At 38.7% G+C, this 13,013-nt stretch overlaps 1 protein-coding gene across 1 annotated transcript in view; it reads left to right on the top strand.

The window, feature by feature from the left end:
- The window catches only part of ppp1r17 (protein phosphatase 1 regulatory subunit 17), a 37,640-nt gene extending 33,103 nt beyond the window's left edge, over positions 1 to 4,537 (top strand). Inside the window, exon 4 of the mRNA XM_043689424.1 lies at positions 4,238 to 4,537. Within this exon, the coding sequence (XP_043545359.1) occupies positions 4,238 to 4,299 (62 nt within the window). The 3' untranslated portion in view covers positions 4,300 to 4,537. The remainder of the gene's footprint in view (positions 1 to 4,237) is intronic.
- Positions 4,538 to 13,013: the final 8,476 nt, after the last annotated feature.

Genomic DNA, 13,013 nt, shown 5'->3' with positions numbered 1-13,013 from the left:
GATCTAATAGAAACTTACAAGATAATACATGGCTTGGAGAGGGTGGACGCTAGAAAATTGTTTCTGTTAGGTGAGGAGACTAGGACCCGTGGACACCGCCTTAGAATTAGAGGGGATAAATTCAGAACAGAAATGTGGAGACATTTCTTCAGCCAGAGAGTGGTGGGTCTGTGGAATTCATTGCCGCGGAGTGCAGTGGAGGCTGGGACGCTAAATGTCTTCAAGGCAGGAATTGATAAATTCTTGATGTCACAAGTAATTAAGGGCTATGGGGAGAATGCGGGTAAGTGGAGTTGAAATGCCCATCAGCCATGATTGAATTGTGAAGTGGACTCGATGGGCCGAATGGCCTTACTTCCACTCCTATGTCTTATGGTCTTATGGTCTTATAGTATGAGTTCACTTGTTACAGACAATGCGTAATAACATCTCTGAGCAGGTTGATTCGAAAAATAGGTTAAATGAATACAAGACAAAGCAGACCTAGGAACAGGTCTGCAGAACTGCCCGTCCCAGGCCAGGATAACCCACAGGTGTTACAAGTACTGGTTCTATTTTGGTGTTCAATAACAAATGATATTCTTTTCCAGTCAGGCTTCCTGAGTTAATACAGAGCTTTATTCTTGCAATGTGTAATTCTATAAATAAATTTGCATTTATATAAAGGCTGGCTACAATTTTATCCTTCACAAAGTGACTTTTTGGATGAGAGGCTCATAATATTGGTATCATACAATTGTTACCTCAAGGGGAAGGTTGAAAATTTATAGGGAATAATGCCTTCAGACAGAAAGCTAAACACATTTTGGCCATTGTGAAACATGCTATATAGCAAGTGTAAATTGTCAAGTTATGATTATCCACCAATGTTTTCATAATAGATTGCTCATTAGAAAAGTGATGTTGTCATATCTGGATACAGTTATTTCCCCAAAATGGTTACAATGGAGAAACAAGATACAACCTTTCTGCAAGAAATAAATTTAAAGCATTTTGTCAGATGGATACATGCCAACAATGTAGGAACAGCAATACAGTTCCAAATCAGTGTGTGGTTTAGAGAGGAACTGACAGCTCATGAAGTTCCTTTGCATTTGCTGCCCTTCCAGCTGGTGGAGTTCAGGAGTTGAGAATAACCTAGACAAATTATTGCAGTGCACCTTATAGCTGGCACACATTGCCACCAATGGAAAAGTGGCAAAGGGAAGTGAGCTTTGTAGGTGATGGATAAGGTGCTAAGCAAATAGGCTGCTTTCTCTTAGATGTTATTGAGTTTTTTTGAGAATTGTTGGAGCTGCTCCCATTCAGGTAAATGGAGAGAATTCATCACACTCCTGATGTGTGTCTTGTAGTTGGTGGACTATCTCAAGGGAGATAAACAGGAGATTGGAAGAACACAGCAAGCCAGGAAGCATCACGAAGTAAAGAAGTCGATGTTTCAAGTCGAGACTCTTCATCAGGATTGGGGAGAGAAATAAATAGAGGGAGGGGGTGGCGCTGGGGGAAAGGTAGGTGGGTTAGCAATAGGTGGACGCAGGTGGGGTTATTTGTGATAGGTCAACGAGAAAGGTGGAGTGGATAGGTGGGAAGGAAGATGGGCAGGTGAGGTTGGGTCAAGGAGGTGGGGAGGAGAGTAAGGGCTTGACATGGGATGAGATTGGGGGTGGGATGATAGAGAAGCTAGTGAGGCAGGAGGTGGAATAGAACAGAGTAGGTGTAGCTGGGAAGGGAGCCAGGGGGTGAAAAGGTTATTTGAAATTGGAGAACTCAATATTGAGTTCTCTGGGACTGTAGGCTGCCCAGGTGGAAGATAAGGTATTGTTCCTCCAATTTGTGGTCTGATTCACTGTGGTAATGGAGGAGGCCAAGGATGGACATACCAGAGAGGGAGTGGGAGGGGGAATTGAAATGAGCAGTGACCAGGAGGACAGGCTGACCATTTCAGGCCCAGCAAAGATGCTTGGTGACCCTAAATGATTGTTCCTTTATCGTGATTCCTCAACGGGGGAAACAAAATTTCAATATCTTCCCTGTCACGCCCCTTCACAATTTTGTATGTTTTAATCACATCATCTCTCATTCTTCTAAACTCCAAAGAATTTAAGTCCAATTCCTCAGCGTCTCATCCCAGAACAATCCTGTCAATCCAGGGACCAGTCTAGTGTAACTTTGCTATATTGCCTCCAAGACAAGTATATCTTTTTTTAATTATAAAGAGCAAAAACACTTCCTGGTGTTGTCTTACCAAAGCCATGTACACTTGTAAAAATATTTATTTATCCTTCTGCTGAATTAAACATAAGAACATAAGAACTAGGAGCAGGAGTAGGTCATCTGGCCCTTCGAGCCTGCTCCGCCATTCAACAAGCTCATGGCTGATCTTTTTGTAGCATCAGCTCCACTTACCCGCCCTCTCACCGTAACCCTTAGTTCCATTATTGTTTGAAAAATTATCTATCTTAGCTTTAAAAACATTTACTGAGGAAGACTCGACTACTTCATTGGACAGTTAATTCCATGGATTCACAATCCTCTGGGAGAAAAAGTTCCTTCTCAATTCAGACCTAAATCTGCTCCCCCTAATTTTGAGGCTATGCCCCCTTGTTCTAGTTTCACCTGCCAGTGGAAACATCCTCTCTACTTCTATCTCATCTATTGCCTTCAAAATTGTATGTGTTTCAAAAAGATCCCCCCTTCATTCTTCTAAATTCCAATGAATATAATCCCAGTCTACTCAGTCTCTCATCATAAGCCAATTCCCTCAACTCTGGAATCAACCTAGTGAACCTCCTCTGCACCCCCTCTGGTGCCAGACCATCCTTTCTCAAGTAAGGAGAACAAACCTGCACACAGTACTCCGGTGTGGCCTCATCAGCTCCTTGTACAGCTGTAACATAACCTCCCTAGTTTTAAACTCAATCCTTTCAGTAATGGAGGATAAAATTCCATTTGCTTTCTTAATTACCTATTGCACCTGCAGACCAATCTTCTGTGATGCATGAAAAGGACATCCAGGTGCCCCTGCACAGCAGTGTGCTGCAATTTCTTACCCTTCAAGTAATAGTCCCTTTTACTGTTATTACTACCAAAATAGTCACTTTCTTTCTGTACAAGGATGCTACTTACTAAACAGGCCTGACATGTTGATGTGATGATTCTAGTGCATAGCTAAAGATAGCGTACTTACTGATTTTGTGCACTGGTTTGCTTTTAGTCTGCACTACTGGTTAGTAATATTGTGATAAAGGGAGCCAAATGTCAGTCCACAGCCTCTCCATTGATGTGGCCTCAAACATGCTTCCTCATAGTAACACATGGAGACCACGTGCCATTTGGTTACTATGTGCACAAGATGCTGAAATAGGGAGCAAAACCATTCTGCAGGATAATGGATCCTTTCTGGACGTGTAAGGTATCTCTACACAACTGTTGTTCACTACTACTAGAATATAGCCATCAAGTCCAAAAATGTCCTGTGTATGACAGTAATAAGTATTGTGCTATCTGTATTTGAAAGCCAGTTATGATGCTAGGTATGAATATAATGCATGTCAAAAATTGGTGGATGATATCAAATAGCATGTTCCTTCAGCTGCTCACAGCAAGGAAGGTACTAACTGTACTCAACCAGACCAAACTTGCAAAATACATGACAAAGTGTCCAAAATCAGATGTGATTCCATAATTGGACATGCTTTTACTAAATCATCCTAACTGAATGAAATCTTAAGCTGCTGACCAATTCAGGGTTGTCTATCTGGCTCAGAGGATTTGAACTAGCATGTACATATATTAATACAAAGGGACCTCTTCTTTTCATATCAAAAGTACATGGACACACACTGTGCCTGTTCCAATTCAATAAAATAGGTGCTGGCTATTCTCTGATACATTTCTCAAGGCAATGCCTTGAGCAATCAAGGTCAACCTGTCTTGTTTAATGTGTAAACAAAACTTGACAGCTAAATGTCAGTCATCATTAATTGGTACATGCTTCATGGCAATGCGTCTATCAATCAGAATCCACTTGTCAACCAATGAGCACCGTCCTCTCATATTGAATAAATGTTGATTTTTCTTTGTATGTATATTTCTTGTGATTTGTCCTGATGTGTGCAAGGTGAACAGCTTCAATAAGATCAGTCTTTTTCTAGCAATACGCATTTTTAAAAATTTCACTTGGCCTTACGTCAGGATGGTTCTAATAGCTTTACATTGTTTTATGTCTTCATTCCAGGTGTAAAATTAATGAAAAAGGAGAAGCGGGCAGTGTTTGCAGAAGATGATGAAAAGGACTGAGAAAAATTAAGTAATTAACCATTCCACAGTAACAAAGAGTCATTGGGGTTCCCTTGTGCTGATATCCTTATGTGTGTTTGTTTTCTTTTCCTGCATTACTAAATATTGTTCATATAAATCGTGATAAACTTTGTTGAATTCAATTAGAAAATTATCTGTCATTGGCATAGTCAGCTCAAGATTACTGTTACATTACCATTTCCTGTACTAATCATTAGATTAAAGAAGACTCTGTAAAGCCTGGAAGATTAAGTCAGTCATTTAACACATCAAAATGGGCAGAAGTTCAAAATCTCTTGTCAATTTCAATAATCATATTATAATGGTTTATACTAGATTAACTATGTCTTCAATTCCTTCATTGTTGATAAGACTCTGTCCTTAAAAGAAAACTGAGCATTAAAGAGACCAGCTTTATCCAAGTATTCATGTATATTACATTAGTTTATCCAGGAGCTGTCTCTTCTACTTTATTCAGCATTGAAAATATGACTTAAATCAGTCAGCCAGGTACTCTGGTTTGATGATTATAATTTTTCAGACACATTTTAAAATGTTGAAAAAAAAACTGTACATTTGCCAGACCTCTCTGAAACTTCTTAAAGCCTTTGAAAAAGATGAGTCACATGGTTGGATATCTAGTCAGGCAATTTTGAAGAATCCATTGCACTGATATCTTGGGTGCTTACTTAGTTATGTAATATGATCTTATTATGAACGTAGGGCTGAGTTCCAAGCCTTGCCAATAGTCTTAGGTCAGCAGGAGTTACTGGCATAGCTGTGACTGGACTGTGGGCTTTGTTTTATGAATAGGTATGTGAGCAGACAATAAGATTAAATATTTTGAAGAGATTGTCTTAATTTTGACAGGTTAATTAGTGATATAAATAAGGACAATTTCAGTGCTTCTGCTTTGATTGGTAGTGTCATGAGCTTCATAAGGGGTATTTTCTTTTCAAGAGAAGTTTCTACAGTATTTTAAAGACTACCCAGTGTTATTATATGTCTCAATGAGTTCTGTGCATGGAATATTTCTTCTTTTTTTTCATGGGATGTGGGGATTGCTGGGAAAACCATTATGTATTTTCAATGGCTAATTGGGCTGAGTGTCTTATTAAGGACATTTCAGATTGTACCAAGGAAGTTGATTTGGCTCATGCTGATCTGACGTTTTTGCTGTTAAAAATGAAACCTTTTTTTTTGCTGCTTCCATGAGCTGATGAAGGTTTGTGTTTGGTTTCCCAAAGAACTGCAAAATCATCTGTGATATTGAATTAACCTGGTGCATTCTTGACCATATCATTTGAATGTTGATAGAATATATCTTTGCTATTTGGATGATCCATTATAGCCATGCTGAGAAAACACTATCTCTAGAAAGGTGTTCCAAAAACTACCTGTTCCTGAGACTCTTGGGAAAAGTGTCCTGACGAATATTTATTCTTGGCATCAACCTTGGTAAACTGCTTCACACCTTCCAGGGTAGCAAACCTAAGTGGGGCATCTTTTTTTAGTGCAATGTCCAGTTGTCTTGCATGTGAAGATGCACATGGAGTACCATCTTTCTTCAAAACATAACAGCTAGAGCCTCCCTATTAAGTTTGACTTTGTAGATGATGCTGTCTTGTACCATTGAATCCCAATCCAGCTTGTGCATTTCCTAAATGTGAACACTATACTTACAACAAGAGTCAATGGATATTATTGTTCAGATGTAAATAACATTGCCTTTAAATTTTAGTCCAATGCCCTCTTATAAAACATAATTTATAAGTGTCACAAAAGTATTGAACAATATTTGGAAGATAAGGCTTATCACACCTCATACATGCCTGGAGAGTTTGCTGTTCTCATTGAGGGCTGTAATATTAGTTACAGAGTCACGCACTTGTCGATGATGCTGGCCTGTTACAACTGCTTCAAACTTGTGTTGTCCTTCTAGAAGTGTGCTGATGGTGAAGTCTTTAGGTGTGTCCAGAAGTACCTTTTAGAAAGATTTGATAATCATAGAAACAATGACCAGTTCGAACAGCCTTGCAACTAAGTTAGGTTCAAAGAGATAATGCTCTATATCTTTGCATCAACATCTGCCGATGATTTGGTCATTATTTTTACATGGCTGTTAGTAGTATGAAATGAACTCAACCTTGCGAATCCTGAAATTGAGATCAGAGTGGTGCTGGAAAAGCACAGGTCAGGCAGCATCTGAGGATCAGGAAAATTGACTTTTCGGGCAAAAGCCCTTCATCAGGAATTCCTGATGAAGGGCTTTTGCCCGAAACATCAATTCTCCTGCTCCTCGGATGCTGCCTGACCTGCTGTGCTTTTCCAGCACCACTCTGATCTAAACTCTGGTTTCCAGCATCTGCAGTCCCCATTTTTGCCCAATCCTAAAATTGACCCTGTCCTGAAGGTGATGGATCTTGGAAAATATTACTTGGGTCTTTGGAATCATTATTTGAAATATTGGAGAATTTAATTATTTACAATTTTTCAGGCCAGGACGTTAAAAGGTTTGACAGCCTAATTTTCTTTATTTATGATCTGTTGGTCTTTAAAGTGAATCTTCATTCTTTGCTTGAAAAAATTGAAATTCAGACAGAATGTCATTGCAAGATTCCATGATCAAGGGGTACCAAAGAACCCAAAGTTTTGATACAGCCTTACTGGATCAAGTTGGGTAGATCATGGACAGCTAGAGGCATTGGGGTCAAATTTGTTGTATTTTGTGAAGCCAACGTAATCAGCAATTGCATTAGATGGTGACTAGCGCTACAGGACGTTTTGTTTATTGTGGAGACAGATTAAAACTCAGAGGCCTTATGTAATCCAGGCAAAATCTTTGATATCCTAGTAGCTACCAATTAAGAACAAGCTTATTTTGTCCATCATTGTCTCTATTGGCATTTGATGCGAATAATTTTATAATTTTATAATTTATTAACTCCTGCATCACCAGACTCTGTTATATATTGGGAGGAACTTGTAAAGAGAAACAGACACCAAAATAGCCATATCATAATGTTTAATGACATCATCGTGCACTGGACATGTTGTTAACAAGAATACATGGAAAGGGAAATCAATATAATGAAGTATTTACAGGTATAGAAATTTCAAAAGTAAATTTGAAAAGTCTGTGAATATTCATAATTGACAAAATAACAAGTTTTCTCTCTCCATACTGTATCCATAAATCAAGTCCAACAATTGTTTATTATTCTTTGTGTTTAGTTTGCTGTAAACTGCACTTAAATAGGTAGGTGAGGCGGGCAAGTGATTCTTTGGAAGGGAGGTTTCACAATGGCTACCATTATTGCTCCACTTCAGGCGGGATGAATCTCAAGGGAATTTATTACTCATTTCTCCAAATCTAAATACTCTGGTTTCATTCAGTGCTGTTGGGAATTGAAGATAAAGGTAAGTCATCTCAGAATCAGGTCACCATCTTTTCACCCAATCTTTTCATTAATATATTACACAACGTATTTCTTTACAGGAATATTTAAAGCTCATTCAATTTCTACCTGTATAGATGATGGCAATTACAGGCAAATTCACACAATCAGATATGAATACAGACTTTTCCAACATTGAGATTTTGTCTTCTTTTATGTTTGAAGGATTGCTTGTGGATAGCTGTTTTATCTTTAATCTTAATCCTCATGGTTTTTCAGTGGCGAATGTAAGGAATTTTTACGTTATTTACCTAAACATATCTCCTTTTTCACCCATCTATGATTTGATGAAGTATTTCTGTATAAAACCTCAGTACCTCAATCATGATCTAGATATCTATTAATTTCTCCTATATTTGTCATTGTATGTATTTATGGGAGTGATGGTGGTGTAGTGGTAATGACATTGGACTAGTAATTCAGAAGCCTAAGTTAATGCTGTGGAAGTATGGGTTCAAAGCCCACTGTGACATTTGGTAGAATAGAAATTGTGTTAATAAATTTGGGAAAAAACACTAGTGCCTGTAATGACGACTATAACATCTGTCATCAGTTATTGCAAAAACTCACCTCGTTCACTAAGAGGGACTTCTACTATTCTTATGTAAGTGACTCAAACCAAAGCAATGTGGTTAACTCTTAACTAATTCAACTGCAAGCCGATCAACGTATGAGCAATAAGTGATTGCCTTGCCAGCAATGTCCACATCACATGAATCATACACTTGATTTGAATTTTACTTTCTCACTAGAGGGATTTAAGCATTGGTACCTTCAATGTTAAGTACTCTTCTCAACACATGAAATAAACTTTGATGTAAAAAATTAAAGCATGCAGAGGACATGGATGTGGTAACTGAAGAGGACAGAGTGAGGTTAACGGATTAGATAGACTTGTCAGATAAAATTTAATGTAGATAAATATGACATGTTGGAGTTGGGAAATGGGAAAAAGAGCATAAAGAAGATGTGGAGAAGCAACACTGAGGGTTACAGATGTACAAATATTTAAAGAAAGGATGAGCACAAAGTCTGGATTATGAACAGTATTGGAAGCAACATTAACATAAAAGCAAAAGTGCTATGAGAAATCTGAAGTGAAAATAATAAAATGCTGGCACCATTTAACAAATGAGGCAAATACAAAAATATCTTTCTCATTTAGAAAAAAAGTTATAAGAAATAAAAACAAAGTAACATGAAAATGAAGTGGAGTAATGATTATTAAATGGTGTAATCATTCAAAAGTGTGAAAAAATAGCATCAGGACAAACGGGCAGGTTAGGGTTTGCTGCCCAGTTAAGAGTACCACTCACTAAAGCACATAGTATGAGGAATGAAATAAATCCACAGTTAAATGGAGATGATGTAGTTCTCAACATATTTTTCAGACAAAAGAGAGGTTTGTCTTGAAAGCGTTGGTGTTACAAATCATTGCTCTTCCTGAGAATATATTCATGAATTAGCTCTTCATGCACAAGGCCTGCAGGTGATATGAAGCATTGAAAGCATTGAGGAAGCATCCAGTGAGGATATTGAGGAACTTAAAATGGGTATAGGGAAGTTGTTGGAATGGATTACATAATTGACAGATGAAATTTAATGTCAAGAAATGTAAAGTGATTCATTTTAGTAAGAAGTATATAAAGTGACATTATAAAACAAAGTGTGCAATTCTAAAGGAGTTACAAGAGCAGAGGGACCTGGATACATGCATACATTTCTGAAGATAGTGTACAGGTTAAGAACATAGTTAATAACACATTCAGCATCCTGGGTTTATCAATAGGGACATGAGGGAGCAAAGCAAGGAAGTTATCATAAATTATGATGGCATTAGAAATTGGAATGCACTGCCTGTGAGAGTGGTGACAGCGCAAGGCATTCAATATACAATTGGATTGTTATTTGAAAAGGAATTGTGTGAGAGTTACAGGGAGAAGATGGCAGAGTAGCATTCGGTCAATTGGTCATATGGAGAACCAGCTTAGACATAATGGACTTAATGGTCTCTGTCTTTTCTGCAACATTGCTGTCCTGGAATTGAGACCTGGCTACAAGCTGGATGTGACTGGAACATGAATATTTCAGGTTTTGTGGTATTTCAAACAGACAAGGGTATTGAAATAAGATATAAGATAATATTAACAAAACAACATTAAAAATATTCACATACACCCTCTTAAAGATGTTCACATCTTCATATAATGTAGTCAGCAGAACTAGATGCAATATTATGTTGTGATTAAACCAAACTTTTATAAAAGTTCAACATGACTTCTTTGATTTCATACTCAGTGCTTCTATTTATCAAGTTAAAAACTCCACAAGTGATTTTTTACTCTACTCTCTCAATTTGTCCTGCCACATTGAAACATCTATGCAACTACACTCCCAGGTTCTTCCGTGCCTACACACTGTATATAATTAGTTCTCTTATATGAATATTGCCTTTTCCTATCCCTGTGTTTATCCACTTTTTTACATAAAATAACATCCACCACTAATCTATTCGTTTTGTCAGTCTATCTATGTCCTGTTGCAATTGATTAGTGTTTGTTTGGTAACATCAGTGCAGTGATTCTAACGAGGTCAGTCAGGTGGACCTCATAAAATATGATTCCCCCGATTGGGGCTGTTCATTTAGTCCAATGTGGAATTATTTCTGTGGTGACAAGAATGGGATTTTAGCACCAGATCAGGTTCCTCCAACTCTGCTTCTGATATGGGCAGCGTGTAATGCACAGTAGATCACCTCTTGTGCATGGAGTGTCTCAGACGAAATTCATTCTCTTCCTCAAGGTGGTGACATAAGACCACAAGACAATGGAGAAGAAATTAGGCCATTCAGCCCATTGAGTCTTCTCCACCATTCAATCATGGTTGATAAATTTCTCAACCCCATTCTCCGCTTTCTCCTTGTAACTGTTGATCCCCTTGATACTCAAGAACCTATCTATCTCAGTCTTAAATATACTCAATAACCTGGCCTCCACAGCCTTCTGTGGTAATGAATTCCATAGATTCACCAGTCTCTGGCTGAAGAAGTTTGTCCTTAACTCCATTCTAAAAGGTCTTCCCTTTACTCTAAAGGTGTGCCCTCGGGTCCTTGTCTCGCCTACCAATGGAAACATCTTCCCAACATCTACTCTGTCCAGGCAACTCAGTATTCTGTATGTTTCAATTAGATCCCTCCTCAACCTTCTAAACTTCATTGAGCATAAACTCAGAGTCCTCAAACATTCCTCATATGTTAAGCTTTTCATTCCTGGGACCATTCTCGTTAACCTCCTCTGATCAGACTCCACGGCCAGTGCATCGTATCTGAGATTTGGTGCCCAAAACTGCACACAATACTCCAAATGTGGTCTGACCAGAAATAAATTTTGAGAGCCTCAGAAGTACATCCATGCTTTTATATTCAAGTCCTCTCAAAATAAATGCCATCGTTGCATTTGACTTCCCAACTACTGACTCAACCTGAAAGTTTACCTTGAGAGAATCCTGGACTAGAACTCCCAAGTCTCTTTGCACTTAAAATTCTGAATTTTCTCCCCAGTTAGAAAATAGTCCACACCTCTATTCTTCCTACCCCAGTGCATGACCTCATACTTGCCCACGTTATACTCCATCTTCCACTTCTTTTCCCATTCTCCTAACCTGTCCAAATTCTTCAACAGCCTCCTCAATGCTACCTGTTCCTCTCCCTATTTTTGTATCATCTGCAAATTTAGTCAGAATGCTCTCAGTTCCTTCATCTAGATCAATAATTTATAAAGTGAAAGGTTGTGGTCCCAACACTGAACCTTGTGGAACACCATTGTCACTGGCTACGATCCTGAGAAGGACTCTTTTATCCTTAATCTCTGCTTTCTGCCAGACAGCCAGGCTTCTATCCATGCTAGCACCTTGCCTCTGACACCATGGGCCCTTTTCTTACTCAGCAGCCTCCTGTGCAGCACCTTGTCAAAGGCCTTCTTGACGGCCAGATAGATAACATTCATTGGCTCTCCTTAGTCCAACCTGCTCATTACTTCTTCAAAGAATTCTGGCAGATTTATCAGGCATGACCTCCCCTTGATGAAATCATGCTAACTTTACCCTATTTTACCATACACTTCCAAGTATTCAGAAATCTCTTCCTTCACAATGGATTCTAGGATTTTAACCACGACTGAATTCTGGGTAATCCAAGATGGAGGACGGGAAAAAATTCTGGCTGTAACAGCTGCTCCTTTTTTGAGGTATTTTCGGTGCTGGAGGTGATTTCCTTGAATTCCAGGAGCAGCAATTACTGTTTTATATGCTGTTGCATTGTTTTGGAACTTTGGAAAAAAAGAGTCAAAACAACAGCAGTTTTAAAAGGGAGAAGAACAGACAAAGGAAGTACATGGTGTGGTCATTGCAAGAGAGAGAGAAAGAGAACCTACACAGTTACTGCCTTTGCTGTTTTTTAATTCATGTATCGCTGGATATCGGAGTGCATCTGGGAAAATTAACAAACAGTGAAATTCACAACTGATCTTGGAGAACTGTTGGGCGAAGTTCACAGCACAGAATCAGATAAGTTAATCATTGTTTTAAGAGTGGCTGACTGAGAATCTGCAGTAGGGAGTAGAGTGGGTTCTTTCTTGATTATATGTTTTTGGAGATATGTCTCTTGATTAAACTTAAAATATAAGACATAACTATTAATTTAACCTGGGGCAGTGACTGTAGAGGAATAAGACGGTGATATTTTCTGGTTCTGTAGATTGTGAAGGAGCAAAAATGGCCTTTAATAGAGTGATATGTACTTCTTGTCTGATGTGGGAGTTTAAAGAGAGTTTAAGGGTCACTGCGGATTGGCTGCGAATCTTATCAGATTGAATGGATTGGTTGGAGAGACACTTAGAAGCAATGAGGAATTTGCAACAGCAACAGTATGTGATTGTTGGCAGTTATAGGAAGGGGGGAAAGTCTCAGATACAGTCACATAGATGGGTTAACTCCAGGAAGGGTAAGAGAGGTAGGCAGCTGGTGCAGGAGTCTTTTGTGGATATACCCATTTCAAACAGGTATGCTGTTTTGGAAAATGTAGGGGGTGATGGATTCTCAGGGGAACGTAGCACGAACAACAAAGTTTCTGGTATTGAGACAGGATCTAATGTAATGAGGGGTACGTCGGGTTCCAAGAGATCAATTGTGTTAGGGGACTCTCTAGTCTGAGGTACAGACAGACATATCCGTGGCTAGCAACGAAAAAGCAGAATGTTT

Source organism: Chiloscyllium plagiosum, chromosome 4 (assembly GCF_004010195.1).
Source record: "Chiloscyllium plagiosum isolate BGI_BamShark_2017 chromosome 4, ASM401019v2, whole genome shotgun sequence".
Classification (NCBI taxonomy): Eukaryota; Metazoa; Chordata; class Chondrichthyes; order Orectolobiformes; family Hemiscylliidae; genus Chiloscyllium; species Chiloscyllium plagiosum.
The sequence above is the reverse complement of the archived record's forward strand: the minus strand, read 5'-3'. Positions and strand labels throughout refer to the sequence as shown.